Genomic DNA, 25,006 nt, shown 5'->3' on the forward strand with positions numbered 1-25,006 from the left:
CAGGTGAGGTCGCACAGGAACATGTCCAGGCGGGTTCTGAATGTCTCCAGACAAGGAGACTCCACAACCCCCCTGGGCAGCCTGTTCCAGTGTCTGTCACCCTTACTGAGAAGAAGTTTCTTCTCAAATTTAAGTGGAACCTCTTGTGTTCCAGCTTGATCCCATTACCCCTTGTCCTGTCATTGTTTGACACCTAGAAGAGCCTGGCTCCATCCTCATGGCACTCACCCTTCATATATTTATAAACATTAATAAGGTCACCCCTCAGTCTCCTCCAAACTAAAGAGACCCAGCTCCCTCAGCCTTTCTTCATAAGGGAGGTGCTCCACCCCTTTAATCATCTTCATTGCCCTACGCTGGACCCTCTCCAGCAGTTCCCTGTCCTTCTGGAACTGAGGGGCCCAGAACTGGACACAATATTCCAGATGTGGTCTCACCAGGGTGGAGTAGAGGGGAAGGAGGACCTCCCTCGATCAGATATGTGTAGATATGTGGCTCATTGAATGATAAATATCATAGTTAGTTGTGGGTTTTTTAAGTCATCAGCCCTTGCCCAAGCACAAAGCAGCAGAGGATGGTTCTCCAGGATGAGCCTGGGCTGTGTGTGTCCCAGACGTGCAGCAATTCCAGGGACAACTGGGGCAGCGTCAGCCGTCCCGTGCTTGTCCCTGGAGACCTGGGCCCGCAGCCGGGACAGCGCTTGGGTCTCATTGCTTGGCTGCTGGTGAGATATTACAGCAGTGAATTTTCTGTATGCGTACGGACGTTGCATTGCATCAGGCTCTCCTGCAAAGCGTGGCAGATTGGGGGGAAAAGAAGGGGGCAGCGTGTTCCGTTTTCTTATAGAAATAAAAATGCAGAAGCAGATGAAGCTATTTGGATCCCGCTGCTGCAAACAAAATAGAGACATGGAAAGAATTCTGGATCCAGTTGCAAGGTGGTTCCCATGAAATACTCTGAAAGATCCCAATGTTTTTGTTAGTGCTATGGTACTGTAACTTTTTAATGGTGAAAAGCTAAACAATTTTTTATCATAGTCAAAAATTGTTTAAAAGTCATTGGCAGTGGAATATATGTATGTTTACCTTTTGGTTTATTAGCTTTCTCTCTTGTCAGCCAAGGAAAAAATCTCCAAGTAATTTTCCTGGCTACATGTTAGTTACAGAGCTCTTTCTTTAGACATTTTTAAATTAAAATTTTGGCCATTTAATTTGGTTATATAGATGAATTATCAGAAAGGTCAAAATTAAAAATAGTTTCATGGGAACTATTTGGATTTAGCCTCAAAAAGGAACAGGAAAAATGTATCACACTATCCTAGTTTAAAATACAGAAATGGGTCTTGCGGAGATAGGAAGCAAAAGCAGCGCTTTACCAGCGCTCCAGCCAACCTGCAAGAGGTGGTCACATCTCACTGCGGTGGAGATTTGCTTAAATACAGATATTGTGGGGTTTAAAACAAACTGCAGCCTGGGGGAGAAAACACTTGCTGCTTTAACGTGGGTGAGGAATTGGGGGGCTGGGCTGGGGGGGTTTGGACACTCCAGGCAAGGCTAAAAACCCCCGGGGGGGTTTGGTGCTTGGCAGAGGGTTAGAGGGTGAAATGCTGCTGTCCCAGGGCTGGGGCAGTGGAGGGACAGACAGGGGGTGTCAGATCTGTGCTCTGCTTTTAGTGTTTATAGGAAGGAAGAGGAAGAAGGTTAGCGGTGTCTTACTTAAATTAAGCTACTGTTCGGCTTTAATAACAGGGCTGTTATGTTTCTGAAGACTTGCAGAGCTCCTGTGCTGTCTACAGCTATGGGATGATTTGCCTTTCTGCAGCCAGAGGAAGCTTCATCTCCAGGGAGGGCAGCCCCCCAGACTGCTGCCAGCCTCATCAAAATAACCCTGTGAATGGGGTTTGGTCCTTGTAATAGTGAGGAGGAAGAAGCAAAAATCATGTGTTCAGGGGGAGTGGGTTTGACGTCCGTGCATCTGGGCACAGGTGCGACCACTGCCTGTGGGCAGGGTTGAACACTAGGATGGGACAAAGGGCTCTCTGTGCTAAAATATCAAATACTGTAGTGGCCCAGGAGCAGTGGGACGTGTTGGTGACTCTGCTATGGGTGGGAGTTCAGAGGAGGTGCCTCGTTGGCTTCTCCATAGGCTGCCTGGCCCTGCTCTGCATTCCGCTGGGCTCTGTGGCTGTCACAGCAATACAAATAGTTGCTAATTTTACTATTTTCTGGCTCTCACAAGAACAGTTGACTGACCTTTCCCAACCCTGTGGATGTATTTAATTTGCACAGATTAAGAATTAACATGTTGAAATACATATATATATATATATTTATTTTTACATCTCATAGAAGGTTTTCTGCTTAATTTGGGAAGGGTGTGATTTTATGAGTGTCTGAAACTAGGACAAGGGAATGAAGCAAACAGCCTGATTAGTGCCCCTGCTTATCCCCAGCCGTTTTCTGACATTTCTGGTGGATTATTCAGGCTGTGATGATATTCTGGCGTGTTCCGGAGCGCAGTACAAACTGCCTCTCTTCAGGTGCTCGTAATTCACGCTCCATTAGGATGTCGATGTAGGGAATACTTGGCTGGATGTCAGAGCTTGCCAGGCATGATGAGATTGAGTTCATCTCGTTAAACTGCGTTCTGAAGTGACAATCCAGTATTTTTATAGATAGATAGATAGATAGATATTTTCCCTTAGCAGTAGCATCCCCTTAGAAGAGCAGCACGTCTTGCTCCGAACACAGATGCCGCTGTGGAAGGTCGTGCGCTGGCCACCCCGACAGCTGCTGGTCAGCGTGTGCCAGGCTGCCGCAGGTGTTGGACGGTGGTGCAAGGCTGTGGGAAGACTTTTATTCGCTTCAGAATTGATTCACGGCACACAAATCTGAGCACACATCTGTAGGGACTCAGCATCTGACTGAACAGAAAGTAGCCTGTTATTTTTAAACCCATTAGGAGCAACAATGCAGTGACAAAGTCTGAAGCGGAGAAGCTAACGTTTTGGCTCTTTTATCGGAGTATTTGAAAATAAGAAGCGGGTAAAATGGTGAGCACACCAGCAGTCTCACGGCGTGCTGAGCTGACTCCCACTGCTGCTTTTTGCCCACAGATGTGTCAAAGACCAGTTGCTGGACTTGGGGACCTTCTCCCTAATCTCAACAGGTGATAATATCCAGATGAGTGCTTGGTGTTTTCTCTTCTTCATTTTCAACCCCAAACTAACATGCATCATCTTTTCTCTGGGGTGGATCTTCATGGAGAAGAAAGCAAGAATCGACTCTTTGGTTTTGACCTTAAGAGTGAAGTTTGTGGCTGTGGGAAATGAAAGCGCATGTGAGACGGTGTTTGAGCTGAGGGTAGAGCAGGAGGATCTGGTGTAATGTACCGCATAGCTCGGGCTGTATCTCCTTGGCAGACTGTCGGTCCTGTCCCCGCGCTGGATGCTGCCTGCAGGGCGCTCTGCTGCACAGACCTTCATCCTTCTCATCCCCCTCATCTTTGCTTCTACATGATGTGCAACATGCTCCGAAAAGTGCATCGACTCTGACAAATGGGTTTTTCTCTGTTTTCCCACTGGGGTTGTCAGTTCTCCACGCTTCCTAAGTGCTGGTTTGTACCCGCGCCACATTTTGGAGCAAAGCTGAAGAACCCGGGTGTGAAACCGGAGAGCAGAGTCTGCCCTGGTTGATACCCTGTGTGTGTGTGGATGCAGATCGATGCACACTGCTCGGTTTGGGTAAGAAAAGCAATAGAAACGCAGCCTGTTTGCTCAGGCTTGGACTAGGCTTTCCTGGAAAATGCAAAATGTGATTTTTTCCAGAGCTTTGCAATAGGAACCAATGCAACCCGAAAGTAAGTGTGCAACTGATTTTTCTCTTCTTGATATTTTTTTTCTTGCCTTGCACCCCAAGGTGAAGTTTGGGAAGGTAAAAAAGCTAATTTGGCTGTTTTGCCAGATCCTTGGTGTGTATTGGGTGGCCTGTGCTGGTGCTGCCTGGCCATGTGCTTTGGGTACCAACATGTTCCGTGTTTGGAAGCAGTTGGTTAATTTAGGAGCAAAGCCAATTGAGTTGAAATTCATCAATTCCTAATCTCAGGGTTGAATCAATATCAATTAGTTCTCAAGTACGTGAGGGTCTGTAGCACATGTATCATGCTGGTTTTGTTTTATGTTGATAGCATCCAGCAAACTGAGCAAACATGGAGGAGAAAATTGAAAGCAAACTGGAAAAGGAAGGTACCAAACACTTGGGTGGAGGAGAAGGAGGTGACAAGAGAGGAGATGGTGCAAGGATAACGGTGAAAGGGACACGCTCTGTCCCTCAGAAACATCAACTCAATAAACATCTAGTGTAGAGCGGTTCTGTGTGGTAGTAATAATTACATAATCGTGACCTTGTGGTGAGCTATTGCATTATTCGCATAGATTTTTCAAGACTTGATGTCCTCCGAGCCTGGAGAGTCCTGTCCATAGCAGAGAGGAAGGGCTGTGAAGAGTCTTGTTTCTCCAGAGAAGGCAAATACAATTCTGGGTGGCAGGCAGTTCTGCCACAGGAGCGGCATCATCCATGAGAAGAGCTGGAAGTGTATTTGGGAAGGGAGCTCTCCAAAGGATGCTCCGTGCTGTGCGGGGCACCTGCTCCGTCACCTTACTCATCTTTGTCCATTACTGCCTTGTCTGGAGGGAACTTTTAGTTATTTGGTCTAGTGTCACAGAATTAGGGAAAACAAGATAATGAGATCCAATTAATAACGAACAAAATGATGGAATATAATTAATGCCAGTCAAGAAGGACTTAGGGAAAATGAGTCTTAGATGGTTTTTTCCCTTGAGTTTTAGTAGGAGCAGGTATCTGGGTAAATGTGATAAGCATGTAAGGGTTTTGTCCTAGAACAACATGACCCTAAAAAATGTGATAGTGATAAATGGCTTAAAAACTTACTTCGCATCTCAAGAAGCAGTTGTCAAGGAACAGTCTCAAAGGCAGGAGGCTCTTTCGAAGGGCTGCTGCTATTTGCAGAATCGCAGAATGCCCTGAGCTGGAAGGGACCCATAAGGATCATCGAGTCCAACTCCTGGCCCTGCACAGGACACCCCACAGGTCACACCGTGTGTCTGAGGATGATGTCCAGTCTCTGCTTGAACACTGTCAGGCTTGGGGCTGTGACGCCTCCCTGGGGAGCCTGTTCAGTGTCCAGCACCTCTGGGGGAAGAACCTTTTCCTTATGTCCAACCTGACCCTCCCCAGCACATCTTCCTGCCATTCCCTCGGGTTCTGTTATTGTTCACTAGAGATAAGAGATCAGCGCCCGGCCCTCCTCCCCTAAGCTGTGGGCCGTGATGATATTCAACGTTTTCATTTTATTTGGAGCAGGCATGAGTTTAAACCTTACAAAATTCACAGGCAATGTACCCATTATCAGGATAATAAATAGCACTGAGGATAGGAGAGTGGCAAAAAGCTGTCTGGACCTTTTGCTGTCTCCTTTCAAATAAGATGTTTTCTTACATATTTCTTAATATATTAAGAATAATTTATTATATTTATTATTATTCTTTATATATTATAATGTTGTACAAGGTTGTACCATCAGGACAGGCAGGAGCTGCAGTGTCCAGGAGAGGTGTGATGCTGTTCCAAGAGGTCGCTGTGCTCTGGGGAGCTGCAAGCAGGAGGAGTGAAGATGAGAATACAAGCTGATTTTTTTTTTGTCTCTGTACATGTTTTTGCACTAAAATGCCATCTCCAGTTCTGCCGTGTTCTCAAAGGGGCGTTTAAAACCTGGGGAGGTCATTAAAAAGATTCAAGGCCAGGAGAAAAAAAATGCTAGAGCATACGAAACATAAAGAGCTCAATCTATTTAACTTGTCAAAAAATACTGAGAGATGACTTGATAACACTGCGGAAGAGCCTTCATAGCGAGAACACAAAGCAGCCCCTGCAGTGGAGAAGGACATTAGAAAAACTGATGGCTGAAAGCTGAAACCAGGCAAATTTAAGTCACATCTTTAAATATTGAGTAGTAAAATAAACTGCACAGGCAAATGGCAGATTCTTCATCTCTCGGTATCTTCAAATCCAGAGTGAATGGCTTTTTTGGAAGGTATTCTTTAGCCAAACATAAATTGTTTGGCTGAGCAGAACAAAATCTAAGCGCCTGTCAACACAGAAAACTTGGCAGAGTGGTTGTTCCCTTCTGGTTCCTGGCGTCTGTGAGGTGCTGGGTGGCTCCAGCCTGGCTATTTGGGCAAAAGATTTCTTCTTCTCAAGGTCATTCTGAAGTCGAATCTGCTCTTCAGCTGCGTGTTGCACTGTATTCTTGACCAGCCACTTAACCTTTGTCGTTTACTGCTTCATTGGAAAAGGTGCAGAAAATCAATCTGGTGACCCCACAGAAAACATCAGTGCTACTCTTACTTGTTCCAGATACCACTAACAATTAAATAAAGACAAATGGTTTTGCCAGGCAACGCCCTCACAGATAAACCTTGATTTGCAAAGCTGTTGAAGCACAAGATTTCGGGTGAGGGAGGCGGCACAGCCCCTGGACGATGCTCCACACTGGGCAGAGAAGGTTGTTCTTGGGTGACTGTGGCTTGTGAAATGGTTTTGGTCCCCAGACAAGCAGTGCAGGTTTGTACATCTTTATTTCCTTTCCAGGTGGGCCGTTTATGATCTGCCCATCTCTCCCAACGGAGGGGGTTAAAACATGGCTTTTTTGTAATGTGCTGAGTGCGAGTAAAGTTTGACTAAAGGTTTAAGGGTGTGATTTAGGAAGCTCTGTCCCATTTCTGGGGGCATCTCTTGTGCTTACGTCCATCTCATCCTATTTCAGTCTTGACTCTGGCCACAGTGGTTTGGGAACTTGCCTTTTTGACAAAAGTTTCCTCCCCTTCTGTTCAAGGGAAACTTCTGACATAAAGCAGACTGGAGGGGAAGGAAGCTGGAGAAACCTTTCTCTGGAGTACAGGGAGATGGTTTGTGAGATGCAGCAGTCGCTCTGGATACCTGCCTTTCCTGGCCTTTGGGTCCTTCTGCTTTACTCATTAGCTTTGAATCGGGAGATGGCTAATAGGGGGCAGCAAGCTCTAAAGCCCTGCTCTGTCCCAAGCCTCTAGTTTATTGCCAGATGTTGGTGCATAATCTTCTAAGTATGAATGTCTCCAGGCATTAGATTGCGAAAATAAGAGATTTTTTTCTTTTTTGAAGCAGATGGACAACAGGGCATTTTTAATTTGTTTCTTATATTTGTCATTTGCTGCTTCGGCTCTGATTGCTTACAAGGCTCTCGTAAGGACGAACCTTAAAGGCGCAGAAGGATGTAGATGACTAAAAGATTGTTTGTGGAGGTGGATGTGAGACAAATGAAATGGACCATCAAGTGTGCCCGCGAGGCTGTGGGAAGCGCTCTGAGAAGAGCCCAGAAACCCCGTCAGAGGATCCAGCAGAGCTGCACAAGGCTTGGAGGAGGTACAGCGAAGGGACCGGCTCTGCAGCCACTGGCAAGTCAGGCCGTTTCAGGAGGCTTTGCTTTTGTTGATGCCTATATTATTATTCTTGCCTGAAGGTTCGGATCTTGAACACATGTTAAAAATGTTTTACGTTTGTGTGACTTCCTGATTTATACAATGTGCTCCGTACATTGCTGTAGGCAGACAAATACAAAGCGTAGTTAATGTTAACCCAGAACACGCGTATTCTCTCCTCTTGGCCCATGGGGACGTGCACACACGTGCTGAGCCGTATGTGGGGACAGCAGCTGGTGCAGAGCCCTGGGGCCAACACATTCACCCACTTGGAAACCTCATGATACCAGAGGAAAAGGGGCTTTATAGCCGTATTTATTGGAGAATTTTTGTCTCTGCGTTTCAGCGTAAGTGTAATTTGAGAAGCGGGATAGGAAGCATTTCTGATATCTCACGGATTTTTTTTTAAGTGCCTTTTCACACAAGATCTAACAAGAAGTATTTTAGGTCAAGCAGCTTGCTAGTCAACGTTCTGCGTATTTTAAACAGGTTCTTACAGATATCCCCATGTTTCTAAAGTAGTTGGGAAAGACTTGTTTTCTTTAATATCTGGGGATCCTGAGTTCTCTAGACTCAGTCGCCAGGTCATTTCTTCTCCAGGGGTGGCATTCAAAAAGCTGGTGGCTTTCTGAGAGCACCCTGGGCCAGAGGTTTGTCGCCTGAATCCAGGTTAATGGCCGGGCATCATTAAGGGATTTTGATCATTCTGAAAACTCGTAGCAGATGCGTTTCAGGATGAGTGCTGCTGTATGTGGGTTGAAATCTGGAGCTTCCTAACACTAGCTAAAGCAATTAATAGTCATGGTATTCATTACATATTCATTACATAACGTGGTTTGTTCTGAGCAACAGGCCGCTCGAGATGGAGGATGAAAATAGCAGCTGTTCATTTCAGAGGGCTGAGTCTCTGAGGCCTGCACCTACTTAGTTCCCTTTGCACTGTGGCCGAGGGTGTCTGCAAAGGGAAATAGTCCCCTCTGGGGTGTTCTGCTGCTGGTGCCTTTCCGGGTGCCACTGGGGAACATTTTGGCTGTGCCCAACCATTCCCCTATGGCACATGTGGGAGGGATCCTGCCTTCACATCACCTCTGGCCTTTTCCTCGCATCTACTCCCTTGATGGGACCTGCTGCTCCACACGATCCGAGGCAGCAACATGGGATTTAGGAGCTGTTTTGAGGCATGTGTGCCTCGGCTCTGCCCTTGGGTGCTGATGCCGTGACCCCAAACCAAGCAGCTCCATGTGTAGCCAGCTTGTGGGCCTGTGTGCACCTGCGCTCTGGGCATAATTAATTGGTACAAATGGTTGGAGTAGGTGAGGTGGTACGTGTGTCTTGGGTTTCTGCTGAGCTCTGGCTTGCTGGAGCACTGGGATGGTTCCAAAGGTGACTGGGAGCTGCTGATGAGGCAGGACTGAGTAACAAAATGCTGTGTGAGGGCAAAATGCTGCCTGGGTGCCAGGTGCTGGGCCTGAAATACCTTCTCTGCTTCTTCACTCTGTCACTGCAAAAGGCTGCGTTAGCAATAGCTGACTGTCTGACTCCCTTTTTGTTCCTAGATGGGGATGGTCGGAGACTGAAAGGAGCCATCCAGAGGAGCACAGAAACGGGGCTGGCTGTGGAAATGCCCAGCCGGACTGTCCGCCAAGCCAGCCACGAGTCCATTGAGGACAGCATGAACAGCTATGGATCGGAGGGAAAGTGAGTCGTCAAAAGGGAGCTGGGTGATCCCCTGTGGGAGGCACTGTTCTTCTTATACTTACTAATTTATGTCCAGTCTGATAGACGATGTGTTTGTCTGACTTTCTTATGCTGCAGGTGTACTACCCGCTCAACTCGAGTGGAGTGGATCTTTGTCTGCATAGCCGGCACATACTCTACCTGTTTATATACTTTTTTTTAGTTTCCTCATTATTCTGAGCTGAAGCAGATTCAGGGTGAATAGCTGAGGCTCATTACTGGTAATAAATTGTAAGCCGATATCCTTTAATGTTGCACAATAGTTGTCCATCTTCCTTATTTCAAAATAGCCATTTGGTTTGGGGAAAAAAAAGAACTCTGAAGGTGATGAAAAGGATGCAAGTAGCAAAATAATCTTTCTGATATCAAGATACACATTTAGAAGCCTGTATATACCTTTGGTAACAAGCTTTCTTTTGTTTCATCTGAGTTAGTATCCTAAAAGAATGTATTTTAGAAGTGGGTTTTGACTCTGAGTTTTACCACATTTTGCTGCACTCAGGCTTTATACCAGAATGCAAAGCAGGGGATCCTTAAGGCAGAACTTTGAGGGCTGACTTGTCTTCAGTTCTCATTTTTGTATTTCCATTATTAGAAGCCATATATGGAGATAATCATCATTTTATTACGATGACCATTCATGGGAATCTTTGGAGACGAAAAAAGCCCAGTATTTAGAACCAGAGGCAATATATACCATCAGATTCTGTACTTCTAGGTATGAGGCCAAAATGTTTGTATACCTAAAACATGCTCTGTTTAAGCCAAGTACCACACTTGGCATCTCTCTATACACTCTCTCTAGTCCTACGTGATATTCCAAGTACATTGTGCTGCTCAAATGCTAGGGTAGTCCAAACGCGCTCTCAATTAACGTGATTCTGGTGTTAAATAAGTAACAGGCTGTAAATGAAGAGAGACTTTCTTTAGCGTTAGAAGTAGGCTAATCCTGGAAAGGCATTGCAGATCTGTGCTGAAGGTTGGAAATAGTAATGAGGCACAGGCTGCGACAGCAATCTTGTCACTCCCAAGCTGTGATGTACCTTGTCTGTTCTGTGAGCTGCTGTCTCCGGGGAAATATTCCTGCTACCCCAGCACAGTCCTGTGGCTTGGAGTTCTGCCTCCTCTATGAGATGCACAGGATTGGTGATTAAGTTCAGTCCCTTGGCAATGTGGGGCAAAAATCTGCTTTCGTGCCGAGTCAGATTCTTTCCTTTTATATTTACCTAGCTTACCCTCCTGGGAAAGGGGTATAATTCTACGACAGGTCTGTGTCCTGTCGTCACATATGCTGGCTGCTTTGGTTGGGCTTTCTTGGAGTGAGAATATTCCTGCCAACAAAATATTGCACCCATACAAGCACTGTTTTATCCTGGAGACAGGCGGCATGTATCTTATCAGCTCTACAAAGAAAGAAAAATCCTGTCTTGCAATCCGAATGTCTTTATTAGAACAAGCCTAACATTTGGTATTCCAACCCCAAACACCACCAGAACATCCTCGCCAGCCCCTCTGCCAGTGACCAGACAGCTTCTCCTCTTTAATTCCCCGAGAATTGTGCTGCGTCCTGGGTGCTTTGTTCCTAGGTGGGGTAATTGATCTCCTCAGGGACGCTGGTGGGAATTGCAGCGATCTGTCTGAGCTGCGAGTGATAAGCAAACGGGGCTGAGAGTACAAAGAGCTAAGAGGGCTCTATTCTCTTGAAACATGGTGGGAGGGGAACTTCTCTGCTTGCTTTTCCTGCAGCAAAGAAAGGAATTGTTTGGGGAATAGCTCCGAGAGACAGAAACGTATTCTCCTAAATCAGATTTCTCTTGACCTCTCTCGTTTGCTGTAGCTGTGTTCCCAGGGAGGCAAAATGAAGATTTATATGACTGTGTTAGCAGTGGCAAGTTTATTTTCTTTAATGTTGGGGATAGCTCGAGCTGTCTGCATCTGACTGGTGCAGATGCTCCCAGGTCCGAGGCAGTTTTCAGCACTGAGTGTCAAAAACTGGGTTTTCAGCAAGATGAGGTTACCCTAGTTCTTCCTACCCATGCATCTCTTCAGCACGTTCACACTGGGAGGAAAGTGGATTCAAAACATCATCTTCCAAGAGCTTGAGCTTGTTTCCCAAGTTCAATACGTTTTCCTAATCCTTTTCAATTTAAGGATGAAAAGGACAAGTTCCAAAGGCGGCACACTGAAATTTGGTGAAATTTTGCTGCAGAAGGCCTTAAATACCTGTTCTCAGCCATACAGGTGTACTTTTAAAGGTCTGTATGTTAGTTGTGATGAGCTGCAAGCAGCTACAGCTGCTCAGTGCCAGCGCAAAGCATCGCGGTCGAAGAGTTTTCTGTAGTGCACGATTCTGAGCAACGCTGCTTTTTGTTTGAGTAGCAGAGTGCGTGAAATGCACTTACGGAGAGGCTTATTACATAGGGCTATACGTCTCAGATATGACAGGCCCTCCTTCAAGAAAATATTCCCTTGCGGGTTTTACCTGGTGGTGAAGTATAATGAAGATTAGCTGGTTGGAAGGATGTGTCGACTGGAATTGAAGCTCATGCGCAAGCCAGCGAGTGCCAACAATGTCAACACACCGCTCCATTTAATTTTTTGCTATACGTTAAGTCCCCCAGCTATATTACCCAGCTTTTATACTGCACAGTGGTTGTGCTCCAGTGTAGGAAATTAATATAATAAAACTCAATGTGAGCGCTTACGGAAGGGAAAGGTGATATTTATTCTAAACAAAGCTGTTTTCAGTCATTCCCGCCTCTGGGTTTCCCTCACTTGTGCTCTCAGCTCCCCAGGGCAGGTGCTGCAGCCACACGGGGGGGACCAGGAACACCCTCTGCCAAACCTTCACCGTGTCCTCCGAGTTGTTCCTCTCAACAGACGGGCTCTGGGGATGGCTTTTTACACTTTCTAGGACTTACCTGTTATTATGGGGTGATCTCTCACCTCAGGCTCTTGGTTTTTTTGGCTTTCGTAGATCTTCAGCAGTGCTGCTGCCTTTATGTTTCCTTGTTCGGGGGCTGTTTTGGGCTGTAGTTGCCTCCAGCCGGGCTGTGGAAGTGATGTGCTCTTAACTCTGTCCTCCTGTGGTCAGGGGACAGGTTTGCTGCTGGCAGGTTGGTTGTGCTTTCACACACACAGGTGTTTCCATTTGTAATTCATCCAGACCAGTCTCGATACTGGTTACAAACCTCTACAGAAGTGGGTATTTTGTTCTATGTATGTCCTTAAAAACCTGCACGAGAGGCCAGTTACCCCCTGTAGTAGGTGCCTACCGGGCAGTCTCAGGACACCAAGATTACTGCAAGGATAAAATTCTGAATATAGGAATAGCTCACAAACAAACCCTTGAGCTTTGACAGGGATCTCCAGCTCCATCCTGGCTCTTGCACAACCTACATCTTGTTTTGGCTGGGTTTTGCTGCAGCTGCATGAGACCGTGTGCAATGTTCAGAAAGCAAGAGATTCTGGACTTATGTGTCACTTACTCCTGCCAACCACCTTCCTTTCTGAAAACGGAGCAGAAGGACAAAAATGGAGCTGGAACAAAAGACTGCGAGCTGCCATAGTCCCTAATAAGTGGTACTTGTCAGCTTTTTTGTTCTTGCTGGCTACTGCTGAGATGATTAAGTTATGGAGAGCTAAGGTGATTTTTACCTTAGAAAAGCACAGCAGGTGATGAGTAGCAAAGACTTAGAGGATTATTCTTGTATTATCTGAGATGAGTCTGCCTGTCCAGCAAGGAATCATCCCGTCGTTAGCCGAATCATCTCTGTTTTCCCATGGCGAGGGCAGCGCCAGGCTGAGCCCGGCCCGAAGGCGCCGCTGCGGCGAGGCCTGGAGGCAGAACGCAGCCTGGCATGCGTGTGCCAGCAGCTCACGCCTCTCGCTTTTGCTGTTTTGTGCTGGTTTTGCAAGATATGGCTTATACCACTTACCCTGTCTGATGTGAACCAATGCAGGGACTTAGGCCGCAGAGCTGCCTGCCCTTCTCTGCGTCACCGTGGAGCAGTGACTGAAAGTGAGCTGGAGAAAACACTGGCCTGACCGTGTGAAGATTCACTTTCCTTCACCAAAAATCAGCCATCGTCGTTTGAGAATTACCAAAAGCCTTGATTCCTGAACGCATCGTTCAGGTGATTGATGTCTTAGCTGTTCACTGGATGTCTGTTTTTCAGTATCCAAAGCCAGGGAACTTCTAGACTCTTTTATAGCAAATGATCTTTAGAGCTCTCCTTTTATCCAAGTCCTTTTAAAGAAATACAATGAAATGTGTTGTTAATACAGTCCAGGCTATAGGAAATCAAGGCCTTCAGAGATGCAAACCAGGAAAGCAATGGGGATTGTTTCTGCAATATGCCAAGAAATTAGTCAACCTGTTCAGCACCAGCACATTTTTTGGTGCCGTTAAGCTTGACCAGCGCAGCTCAGAGAGGACGTGACCTTGAGAGCTGCAGTTACAGCAGTAAATACAGTGAATCCCACTTCCAGCAGCCTCTTGGGAACAGGCAATATTGCTCTCTGAAGACAGGTAGCTATCTTTTATTCAACGCGTCTGAGATGACTTGTGATTGCTAAAAACAGAGCTGGGCTGGTGAGGCGGGGAGAGGAATGGGGGAGGCCTTTGTACATAATTCACTGCACGGTTTTTATAGCTCTGTTTAGGTGGCAGGATTCGTAGAGCAGACGGAACCGGCTGCACGAGCGGAGTACAGTGTGTTACAGCACATAAGACAGCACGTCACGGTGCTAAAAATGCTCCGGAAAGTGGAGTGCCCGGGAGAGCAGCGGGGCCGGTTCGAGGCAGAGCAGGTTGTGCGGGCGGAGGGGTGAGGTTGGTTTGGGTCCCGCGGGGGTCGCTGCTCACAGAAACCCCCCCCAGCCAACGTGAAGGCTCCTGTGTTATTCACATCCACTCCAACAGGGTAAGGGACTGTGTGCCCAGTCCCCTGACAATGCAGTCAGATGCATGTCGCATTAATAATTCCTCATGTGCACCATGAATATTTTAAGGATTGGGGCAGTGGACATTAAATTAACCAGTTATGCCATCCTCCTTAGCTGATAGATATCTACTTGGCTTCCGCGTGTAAGATGCGATTTAAAAGAGCTTAGCATGCAATATGGATGAGTGTGATTGTAATGCGGAACATTTCTGCTCCCTGAAATTGGAGTTCTGATGGTGTGGGTTTTGGTTTGTTTTTGTTTGTTTTTTTTAATGCTCAAATAAAATAACTACCAAATATGTTATCAGTCTCAGAGGAGACTTCCCCTCCCTTTCTTTCTTCTGGATGAGGGAAGCATGCGTTACTGTCCCAGTTTTTAAAGGCAGAGCTGGAGAACATAGCTATGCATTGCATATAGACGTATAGCAAATCTGTTAGTGCAGCTGTGCAAGTCAAACCATTAAGTTGCATGGCTGTGTTTAGGCACCTTGCGTATTAATTGCAACTTTGTGTGCTAAGAGGACAAAAAAAAAGGTGCCTTTTAGAAAATACTTACAAGAACAGAACAATAATTTCCGAACCCTGGCCCCAGACACATCCCATGTACATGGTGGGCACCTCTTCAAGAGTGTGCCAGCTCTAGAGGCTTGAATCGATGGCAAATAGGTGGTTTTGTGGATAGTGTGAATAAATCCATGAAAAGCACAAGGCAAAATGTTATCTTCTTAAAATAGCTGTTGTCTGGGTGTATTGGGGGCGGCTCTGGCTTCACCCCCCACCCCGGCGGAACCCGCAGCAGTGCAGCTGGGCAAAAATCAAGTGTGATAAAGAGGCAGTAATGGGGATTTGATCCAAGGAGGAGACACACAAAGTCATCTTAGAATCCCCCTCTTCTTGATAGAGCTCCTCAATACCGGGTGTGACACTCAGCCTGCGAAGGGAGGAGATGAACACCTCGCTCTGCATTTATTCTGCGGGGGCACGGCAGCGAGTGTGTGGCCATTACAAGTTGGTACAATTGAGACCAGTCCCAGAGCGTTGTAAGGTAGAATTAAAAAGCACTGTATCGAGGGCAAAAGAAAGGAAATAGGTTGGTCTGTGCTTCCAGTTGATAACTCACAAATGGTGTTGAGGATTTATGTGCAAAGAGGAAGGACTGGAAAAAGATTTGGAAGGAAAAAGTAAAGCAAAGCACAGGAATAAATTACCTAGGGAGGTATTTTAAGAACGGGTCAGACAAGCAGCTGTCACAAATGATGTAAAATAAAGCTGCTCTGGCCTTGGACCTGGGTGTGCACTCAGTGACCTGTGGATGTGCCTTCTTGCCATATTTTCTGCGAGTTTTGCAAGGTTTTGACAAGCTGATTGTGCAGCCGCTTGCAGCAGCATAATGGTATACCTGGCATCCAGATCCCCAGGAGCAATTTAAAAATAGCTTTAGAAAAGAGGTCAGACAAACTCCTCGTGGACAGGAAAAGAAATTAATGATACATTTTCCCTAAATGTGTCTGTGCTGCTCCATGCTCTGCATGCTGATGCGCGGGGAGAGGCTGAGCAGAGCCGTGTGTACGGCATGAGAGGGATCGGCACGGGGGCTCCGAATTTGCTTCGTACCATTTTATATTGAAATCTGCATTGCCTGTCTAGGCGCTCAAATCCTGATCAGCTTCCAAGTGAGCTTTGAAAAGCCATTTCTCTATTCGAATATGTCTGAAGAAAAGTGACCTTGCTGTGAAGGAACCAACCGCTCGATGCTTTGCATGTGCAGAGGAGGGACACGAATATTTGGGTGGGTCGGGAAATGCTGCTGCCTTTAAGAGAAGCTGGCAAAGAGCCTTTAAGCCCCTCTTAAATTACACTACAGAGGACAGATTTCATGCGCCCTGACCTACAGCGTGCAACACAGGAGCGCGGTCTTCAGAGACTGAATAATCAGGATTATGAATGTTGTGTTTAAAAAGAAGAACATCTAGGCAATTTCAGCCTGAGTTGGAGCAGACGGTGCCTCAGATAGAGCGAACACGCGGTTTTATTCTGCATATAAACGCATCACAAAAGAAATAAGTAGTTTCTGCAGTGCTGTGTTTCTCACATGGTCAGGAAGGGTGGTCAGGTCCCTGTTCTGCACGGGGCTGTGTCGGGACATGGTCGGAGCTGCCTGCAGCCTCCAGCCCGGTGCCAGCGTGGCCTTGTCTCCCTCTCGCGGGTGTCCACACGACTGCAGCAAGAGCGCTTGTCCCCTGCTGTCCCCAGCTGTGTCTGTGCTGTGAGCTGCTGGGCCAGGGACAGTTTTGGCTTAGAAACGGCTGTTTTATCCATGTGTCTGAAATGGGGTTTGCAGCCTGTGCTGAGCCTGGGGGTGCAGGTGGTGCCTGCGCCAACAAAATTAACGTTCGTGGGGGTTTCTGCTGTTGCTGCCCCACATCAGTGGGCTCGGAGACCCTGGGATTGATGGTGTGTGGCTGTGTCTGCAGGTCCTCCTGAAACATGTCTTTTGTTTGTCCTTGACACTCTGGAGGTCTCGCTGCTCTCGCTGTGCCTTCAGGTCACTAACAGAATCACATTCAACTTACAACCAATTCCCCAGCAAAACCCGTAAGCTTTAACTTCATTACAATCACCCTCATTCAGCTGTGGCAAAGCAGAGCACGTGAATCATGATTAGTGAAAGCAGAGGGCCAGAGAAGAGAGAATTAATTTCTCTTTCCTGATCAAAAGGCTGCGCTGCCCTTGCTCAGAGGACAATTTGTGCCCTTTAGACAAAAGGCTGACAAGTGTCACCTGTTAATCTGCTCGGTGTGCGGCTGTTTGTCAGCTCCGGGTGGCCCTGCAGCCCTGGCCCCCAGGGCACTGCTGGTTATGACAGTTGGTTTTTTGCAAGTCAGCTGCTAAACGCTCCCACTTTATTCCTCCAGCTGTTTTTAGCACTTCTTTTCAAATTAGTGATATTGGTGATAACCAGGTTGTAGGGATCTCTCCCATTGAAGGACAAGCGTGTTTGGCGATGGGCTTTCCAGGCCGGTCTGCTGGCTGTCACCCGGGATGCAGTGTCATTGTCACCTGCGGCAGGTGACACATCTCCCTGCCAGCGCACCCGCTGTGGGGTTCAGCTGGAGGGCTGGTTGCTGGATCAAGGGCAGGTGAGAAACAGCTCGTTTTTGTGCAGAAATCAGGCAGGAAAAATCTGCTGAGCATGCAGGAGAGAGCTCTTGGGAGCACGAGCACCAGGGCTGTGTTTAAACACCTGAAAGGAATCACCGTTGTGCCTGGAGCTCTTCTCCTCCCCGCTTCAGCTGCGTGAAAAGCAACTGAGTGATCTCAGAACCAAACCGTACACGGCCCCCTCACCTCAGCATCCAGCTCCTCTCCGAGCACTTGACAGACACAGCTCAGCAAGATGGATTTGAGCATCCTAAATTTAGCCGATGCAGCTAAATGGTTCCTGCTGTTTCTAATTCACATGCATTCTAAATTTTTGCAGTTTTATTTTCCCCTTCCCTCTCCTCACTAGGGAGAAGCAATGGATTTCTTGGAGGTGGCTTATGATTTTTCCAGACAAAAATTGTTTCAGTTCCAGGGTTGTTGGCAATACCCAAATTTACGTCCAGGAATCGGTCAAAGCCGAGGAGCCTGATTTAGAGCTGCTACTTCTAATGTCTAATAAAGCAGCCTCTGAAGGTCAGCCTCTGTGCAGCAGAGCAGTCAGTCCTGCCAGCTAATGGCATCATCTATTAAAGAATTAATTCCCTATGTTTTCCCTTCCCAGTCAAATATAACAACAACAGGGGACATTAACTGTTTCACCTAATACTGACTTCCATATAGCGCCAGTAAACCTATTAATTGAGCCTGTTATCCAAACCGCTGGAGTCTTGACCTTGGCCTGTGTTTTTAAGCGGGTTTTTGCTGTTTCTCTCGCGGTCACAAAGCAGCAGCAGCTTCATTCGGGCAGCGGCTCCACTGCTCCCCTTGCGATGGTGGGTGCTCGGGGTGGGGATGCTGTCCCCTCCCTGGAACTGGCACTGTTCATCACCTTGGGGTCACCCCGAGCCCTCCCACTCCTGCATCTGTGCGGAGATACGGGCAACGTTGGCTTTGCTGGAAACACTTCCAGTCGCTGTTAGTTCACCTTTAGCCCAACAGCTTGTGTTCTTATGCTTTTTCGCACTGTTCTTCGTTCTCTCCTGCTTCACGTTGGGGTATTGTTGCTGTAGGCTGCAGCATCAGTTGTTCTGTTAGCAGATGATTTTGTTTGCTCCTGAGCTGCCCCGGCCGCTGGGCAGAGCCTTTGGGAGCAGTGTGGCTGAACTGGTGTGTGGAAGCACAAGGAGATTCTCTCCACGTGTGTATCGAGCACAGAGAAATATATGGCATCAGCCTTCAGTGCGATTCTCTGCCCAGCAGGTAAGGGGAAATGGTCTGCTGGCAGGTTTTGGGAATTGTTTTGGGTGTTCAGGGCCAGAAGGAGGGTTTCTCTTTGGTGTTGTGCAGCGAGTAGAGTTTCTGGGGGTGGTTGTCCCCCAGATTTGAGTCCCCACGGCGAGGAGGGATCCCTGGCTGGCTCTGGGTGCTCTGCAGCCTCTCGCAGCGTTAGGCTCCGCTCAGTCCCGCGCTTCCCCTCCCCTGTCCTGGTCCTCAGCATCTTGTTAATGAGCCCAAGCATCTGTTTTGAGCACAGCAGTGAACATTTCCCCGAAGGGCTGTGAGTTGTCTTGCCAGCTCGTTATTTACGCGCTGGTTCAGGTCACACACTCCCCAGGGCAGGAGTGAGACCTGAGCTTGGCCCATTTATCTTCCATGAGTTGAGGAGAATAAAGAAAACATTTACCTTCTGGCTGATAGTCCATTCGTCTCCTGTTGAATCTTAGGTCTTTCTCTGTCAGGTCACTTTTTTTTTTTAAACTGTTTTAGGTTCTCTAAGCACTAGTTTTCATCCTTTTTTGACTCTCTATGGGCAGCTCGAAACGCCTGATCCAGCAGGCGTGAGGAGTCTCTGGTCCTCCCTGGAACAGGACTCGCTTTTCCCTCCTTGTATGGGCAAATCCTGAGCCTGATAAAACCCGTCTGGCTCCAGGCTCCCCCTTCCCCTCCTTTCCCCGTTGCATCTCCCCGTCCCTGCAGATTTACTGGCCCTGGGGCTGTCTGTCTGTCTGTCTGTCTGCGCACAATCCAGCATCTCTGCCGTGGTCCTGTGCTCGGGGTCTGTCCCATCAGGTTTGGCAGATGCCAGCTGGGCAGTGGGGCAGGAGTTGGGTGGCCCCACAGCTGCCCCTGTCCCCAGGATGGACGGTGGCACTGGGGACATGCCTTGTGCCCCTGAGGAGTCGGTGACACTGAAAACCAAGAAGAATCTTCCCTGTAATTAATGCCAATTATAAATCCTGCTGTTCTGTTGTATCTCAAAAATATCACCTGGAGCTAAATATCACAAAAATATCACGTGTAGCTTAACTTCCTGGAAATCTGTGAGTTTTGCAAGGGAAAAAGGCTTCCATAGTTGTCATTTGTTTCAGAGATATATTAAATCTGGTTCCTTTGTTACTGGGTTGCTTTAAAATGCAAATTAAACACTTACCAAAATCTATTTCTTTTGCAGCTTGAATTTCAGTGGAGTCCACCTGGCGTCTGCAGGGCAGTTCAGTGACTTTCTGGGGAGCATGGGCCCCGCGCAGTTCGTTGGCCGTCAGACCTTGGCCACCACCTCCATGGGTAAGGAACAGAAAGACGTTAGGCGGCTTTAATTTAATCTTGCACCAGACCGCTTCTACCAGCTGCTTAGTAACGTGTCCAGCGTCTGCTGCCCTCCCACTCCCTGGCTCTGTTTCTCTCTCTGTTAAATCGAGTAAGTTTGGCTGAAGGGGTTTGCTGATATCTGCGGATGCGGTGTCAGTAGGCGAGCACCAGCTTTGTGCTTTCCTCATCACATCCGAAAGGCAGAGACTAAGTAAAACACAGCTAAAATCCTGATAATGCATCCTGTTCATCTTCATGGTTTACTTGCTCTCTGAGACCCACTGGGCTCTCTAAAGATTTTCCTGTGCTCCACCATAATTGCATTTTTCCAAAGCAGACTATAATTCAAGGGGCTTCAGTTTGGGAGAGATGAGGAGGCTCGATGCTGCTGAAGAGTGTGAGACTGAGTCACCCAAGCCATGTTTTTCCTGAGTAGCAAGTGCTAGGATGAGGGGAAATGGCCTCAATTTGCACCAGGGGAGGTTTAGATTGGATATTAGGAAACATTTCTTCCCGGAAAGGGCTGTCGGGCATTGGAACAGGCTGCCCAGGGTAGTGATGGAGTCACCAGCCCTGGAGGGGTTTGAAAGACGTGTAGATGAGGCTCTTAGGGACATGGTTTAGTGCTGGAGTGAGGTTATGACTGGACTCAATGATCTTAAGAGTCTCTCGCAAACAAAATGATTCTATGATTCTGTGTTAGAGGGCTGACATTAGAGATTGCTTTTGAAGGTGTGGGTTTGAATCACTCAGGGCTGCTCTAGATAATGCAGGAGATCGGGCACTCAGGGCCCACAGTTTGTTACAGCTTGTAGCAGGCATGATGTGAAAATTGGGGGTTTTTTAACATTTTAGTAGCCCACACGTATTGTTTTCAGCGTCTTCTCTCTATTTTGTCATTTTGGCTTAGGGGATGTGGAAATCGGCTTGCAAGAGCGCAATGGGCAGCTAGAAGTGGATATCATTCAGGCTCGAGGACTGACACCAAAACCCGGCTCCAAAACACTGCCAGGTAGTGTGCTTTGACCTCCTGAAATAATTCCCCGAGCCCCAGCCTCCTGCCGTGCTTGCGAATAGAGAAAATGTTAATTCCGCTTGGCTTCTGCAAGCATAAGCAGCCTGTATGTGGTATTGAAAACAAGGCTGGTTGAGCACGTCTTCTCGCTGCTCTAAATGCCGTCTTTAGAAACAGCTGAGACATGGCACTCTGTCTTTTCTAAAGTGAGCATGAAGGTTCTTTCATATTTGACCATGTTTTTTTTTTCCAGCTGCTTACATCAAAGCTTACCTGCTAGAGAATGGCGTGTGCATTGCGAAAAAGAAGACAAAAGTGGCTCGCAAATCATTAGACCCTTTGTACAATCAGGTGTTACTGTTTCCTGAGAGCCCCCAGGGCAAAGTGTTACAGGTAAGATGAGCAAGTCTCAGGTCTGCCACGCTGTCTCTTCCACCTCTGCTGGAAGATATTAAGTCTGGCAAGGGATCTGGATAATTACTATAGATGAGAAAAAGCCAATGTTTAATTGAACCAAATGCACTCCATGTGAATGTAACAAATGGGAAGGAAAACCTTATCTTCATACTCAAACTGATTATTATTTGACACCCTGCCGGGTAACATGAGTGCCTACCAGGAAAAGGTTGATTTTTATGTTTTTTAATTCTTTTTTCCTGTTAGGAGGTAGGTAGTACCTATAGGTGCTAAACAATCTTGCAGCATAGGTTGTCTTCTGCATTCACATGTATTCAGAGCACTCTGCTTTGGCCATCACCCAGTCGCATATCCTACCTTTTCCTATCTCTTTTCTTTTGCTGCCATGCAGTTTCTGCCACACTCGTATTTTCAGATCTACATCTGTGTTTCCAGAGCAAATAGTCATTTGCATTATTAATTCATACCTAAATCATTTCCATCCAATAAAGCCTGGCTAAAATCCCTTGGTAATACCGATGTAATTAACCTGTGAGTTTCTGTTGCTTCCCTCCACTGGCATATGAATTGCCAGTTAACCGCTGGATCCTTCTCATTAGTGAACTCTTCCTCATTTACCTTGATTAAAAGCATTTTTTCCCTGTTGCAATGAGACAGAACATTTTAGCTGAAATTGGGTGGGTCAGCCCTTGCCTTGCACGGTTTCCTTACCTGCTGCCAGCAAAGTCACTTATTCCAAGAGAATGACAGCAGGAGCTTGGCTGGCTGACAGTGGCCATGCCACCAGATGAACTTTCTGCAGTGCCTTGCTCCATCTCACGCTGACCTGAGTGTTATTATTTATCTTTTAATTTGACATTCATTGTTTTTTTCCTACCTCGTTTTACAGAAAATTGTAACGTGATGGTTATTCAGAGCTTAGGGAAGGGAGCTGTCAGGATTAGCCAGAGATCACTAGTCACCGTCATAACCCATTGCACTCATCCTCACCTCCTCAGAACATGGACTCGCTCTGCTGTCAGTCGTCACCTTTGTCCTGAGCCACGCCGGGACACTTGGTCACGTGCAGAGCTCCAGCATGCCCGAGCCTGTGACCCTCACACGTGTTCCACCCGCCGGTCTCCATCGTGTCGTAAGCGTGATTCAGCGCTCCCTGCTCGGCTGCCAGCTCTCTCTCATTAGCCCTTCCTCTGCGCCTGCCAGCCTCTCTGGCGGGCTGTTCTGCCTCCCCTGCATGCCGCTCCACGTGTGTCCCTCACGTCACCGTCCCGCTTGCCAGCGCTCGGCTCCTGCCCTTTCTCCAGGTGAGTGGCTGTCCCTGTCACCATCTGTCACGAGCTCTGAGTGCAGAAGTTAAGACGTTCTCTTTTCCTCAAACTGGTGGCTCTTGACCCAAGCTATCGCCCACCTTTTTTTTTTGTGTTGGTGTATTTTTCCAGATCAGGAGCCTTTCCTGCCCTTTTTGCACAGACCACCCCTTGTTGCGCCCAAGGCGTGTTACTGTGCCAGGACCGGGCTTTACATGCAGGTGTTGGAGCTGCAGCTCCGGGGATACTTTGTGCACGTGCTAGAACAGAACTAGAACAGCAGAATGATGTCTCATCCCCATGTGCATTCACCCCTTTTCCATGGAGGAGGAGAAGAAAGTCTGACAACATTAGGATTTGTAAAACTGTGCTTAAAGAAAAAATAAGTGAAATCATCAGCCAGAGTTTCACGTCACCTGTTGGTAGCGTAAACCTTTCTGCTGTTCTTGGACTGTAGTGAAGCCCTGGGAAGCTGGATGAGTAAAAGGAGGATTTATCAGACTTGTGCTTCCCAAGCAAGTGTGCAGGTTGGAGGATTAACTGTGCTCCCCCTTCGTTTTCCCAAGGTGATAGTGTGGGGAAACTACGGGCGCATGGAGCGCAAGCACTTCATGGGAGTCGCCAGGGTCCTCCTGGAAGAACTGGATTTGTCAACTTTAGCGATCGGCTGGTACAAGCTCTTCCCGACCTCCTCGATGGTGGATCCCACGACGGGCCCGCTCCTGCGCCAGTCCTCCCAGCTGTCCCTGGAGAGCACAGTGGGACCCTGCTGTGACAGGTCTTAGTGAGTAAGGAAAGGGAACTGCTTTTGTTTTTTAAACATGCTGTCAAGGTTTTGTTTGCTGGAACTCTGACCTCAAGCGCAATGCATGTTCAATCAGTTCTTGTGGAGCTGGAAGAGGAGGATAAACCAGTGACCTTAGACAGAAGATGAGGGGGAGGGCGCTGAGCCCTCTCCGCCCGAGGAGGAGGTGCCGTGGGGCATGAGTCCTAGTTGTCAAATTAGACATACACCTCTTGTTTCACTTCTCTCGCTGTCATTCTTGGACCCTTGTTTCAGATCAGTATTAACCTTGGAAAGTTGCAGCGTTTGAAAGATTTTGGGGGGAGTAAGAAAGTTTTTCTTAACTGTACATCTTAGAAATTTCTAATACGGATTCTTTCACAAGGAAGTACCTGAAAAATTCAGAGGCTGATATCTGACCTAAAAAGAGCAGGAAGTTTAAGAGAGGAAGCATTAGGGTTTTTTAAGGTCTCTCTTCTCAAAAGGAAGAAAAAAGAAAGAAACCTGCAACTCTTTCTTTAGAATCAGTTCCCTATCAGTGAGTCACGTTAACTGTAACACTGTCATCGCTGTGTTTTCAAACTGTGCCAAATTACCAGCAAGTGTCTTTACTGCATTACTTGTCTAACACTGCTGATGAAGCGTACTTGGTGGGAGAATAAGTAGCGCCTACTTAGGCCAGACAGTTTGAACAGAGTTTGAGTTTAGCAGGCTAATTAACTGCACATTTTCTCAGAAACAAAACAAAAAAACAACCAACAAACACACCACTAGAAGTGGGAGCTGAACATCAGACTTACAGCTTGAGAAATGTTTTGTATTGTCAGATACAACGTTCTGCGATTTACTGGCTCCCTTGCTTGTTGCTCTGCATCCTTCAGTCACGATGTCTTTTACCTTCTGCTTTTCTCCCGTCTCCTTTGTACTGGTACATATCTGCTGGAGATGCCGCCTGTGGACTGACCTGGAACAGGGCTGGTTTATCCTGCCACAGGAGATTGAGGTTTGTGGGGGTGCAGAAGAAAGAAACCCCAGTTTGCCATCTGACAAGAAGGGGCTGGAGAGCACGTAACCTTCCTGGTGCAGAGAGAGGTGCTGTGGGCAGTCTCGGTAGTACATGAACTTTGCCAAGTGTCCTGCAAGAGGAGATGCGATCCCCGAAGTATGGAGAGGTAGCGGGGTGAGGAATCTGAAGACACAGTGGTCACAGCATGTATATTTTATTAATTGAAGTTTAAACGAGTCTTGTAGATTAGGCCAGTGAAGCACATTCTCCGAGCTACAGCAGCTGCTGTCGGCAGAGCCTTGTGCTGGAGTGAGTGCACTAGAGCCTTCAGACAATTAAAATCTTATTACCCCGAATCACAGAGAATCTCCAAAGATTTTCTCTGGATTGACCTGTTTCGTTAGGCTTTGTCTCAGTTCCTCCTGAGGATCTGACGACTGCTGTCTCAGAATAAGCTTTTGGAGATGTTTTCCTTTGTGATCTACAAGTGAAGGTCCCATGTGACGTTTAGGAATGAGCAGGTTCTT

The 25,006-nt window shown here is 47.2% G+C and overlaps 1 protein-coding gene across 1 annotated transcript in view; it reads left to right on the forward strand.

The window, feature by feature from the left end:
- RIMS4 (regulating synaptic membrane exocytosis 4) overlaps window positions 1-24,065 on the forward strand; it is a 47,395-nt gene extending 23,330 nt beyond the window's left edge. The window contains exons 2-6 of the mRNA XM_082065827.1: window positions 9,091-9,232; window positions 19,814-19,926; window positions 20,861-20,962; window positions 21,219-21,358; window positions 23,256-24,065. Coding sequence (XP_081921953.1) covers window positions 9,091-9,232; window positions 19,814-19,926; window positions 20,861-20,962; window positions 21,219-21,358; window positions 23,256-23,474 — 716 coding nt within the window. The 3' untranslated portion in view covers window positions 23,475-24,065. The remainder of the gene's footprint in view (window positions 1-9,090; window positions 9,233-19,813; window positions 19,927-20,860; window positions 20,963-21,218; window positions 21,359-23,255) is intronic.
- The last annotated feature ends 941 nt before the right edge of the window (window positions 24,066-25,006 follow it).

The sequence above is a fragment of the Streptopelia decaocto genome (genome assembly GCF_964273445.1).
Source record: "Streptopelia decaocto genome assembly, chromosome: 14".
Lineage (NCBI taxonomy): Eukaryota > Metazoa > Chordata > Aves > Columbiformes > Columbidae > Streptopelia > Streptopelia decaocto.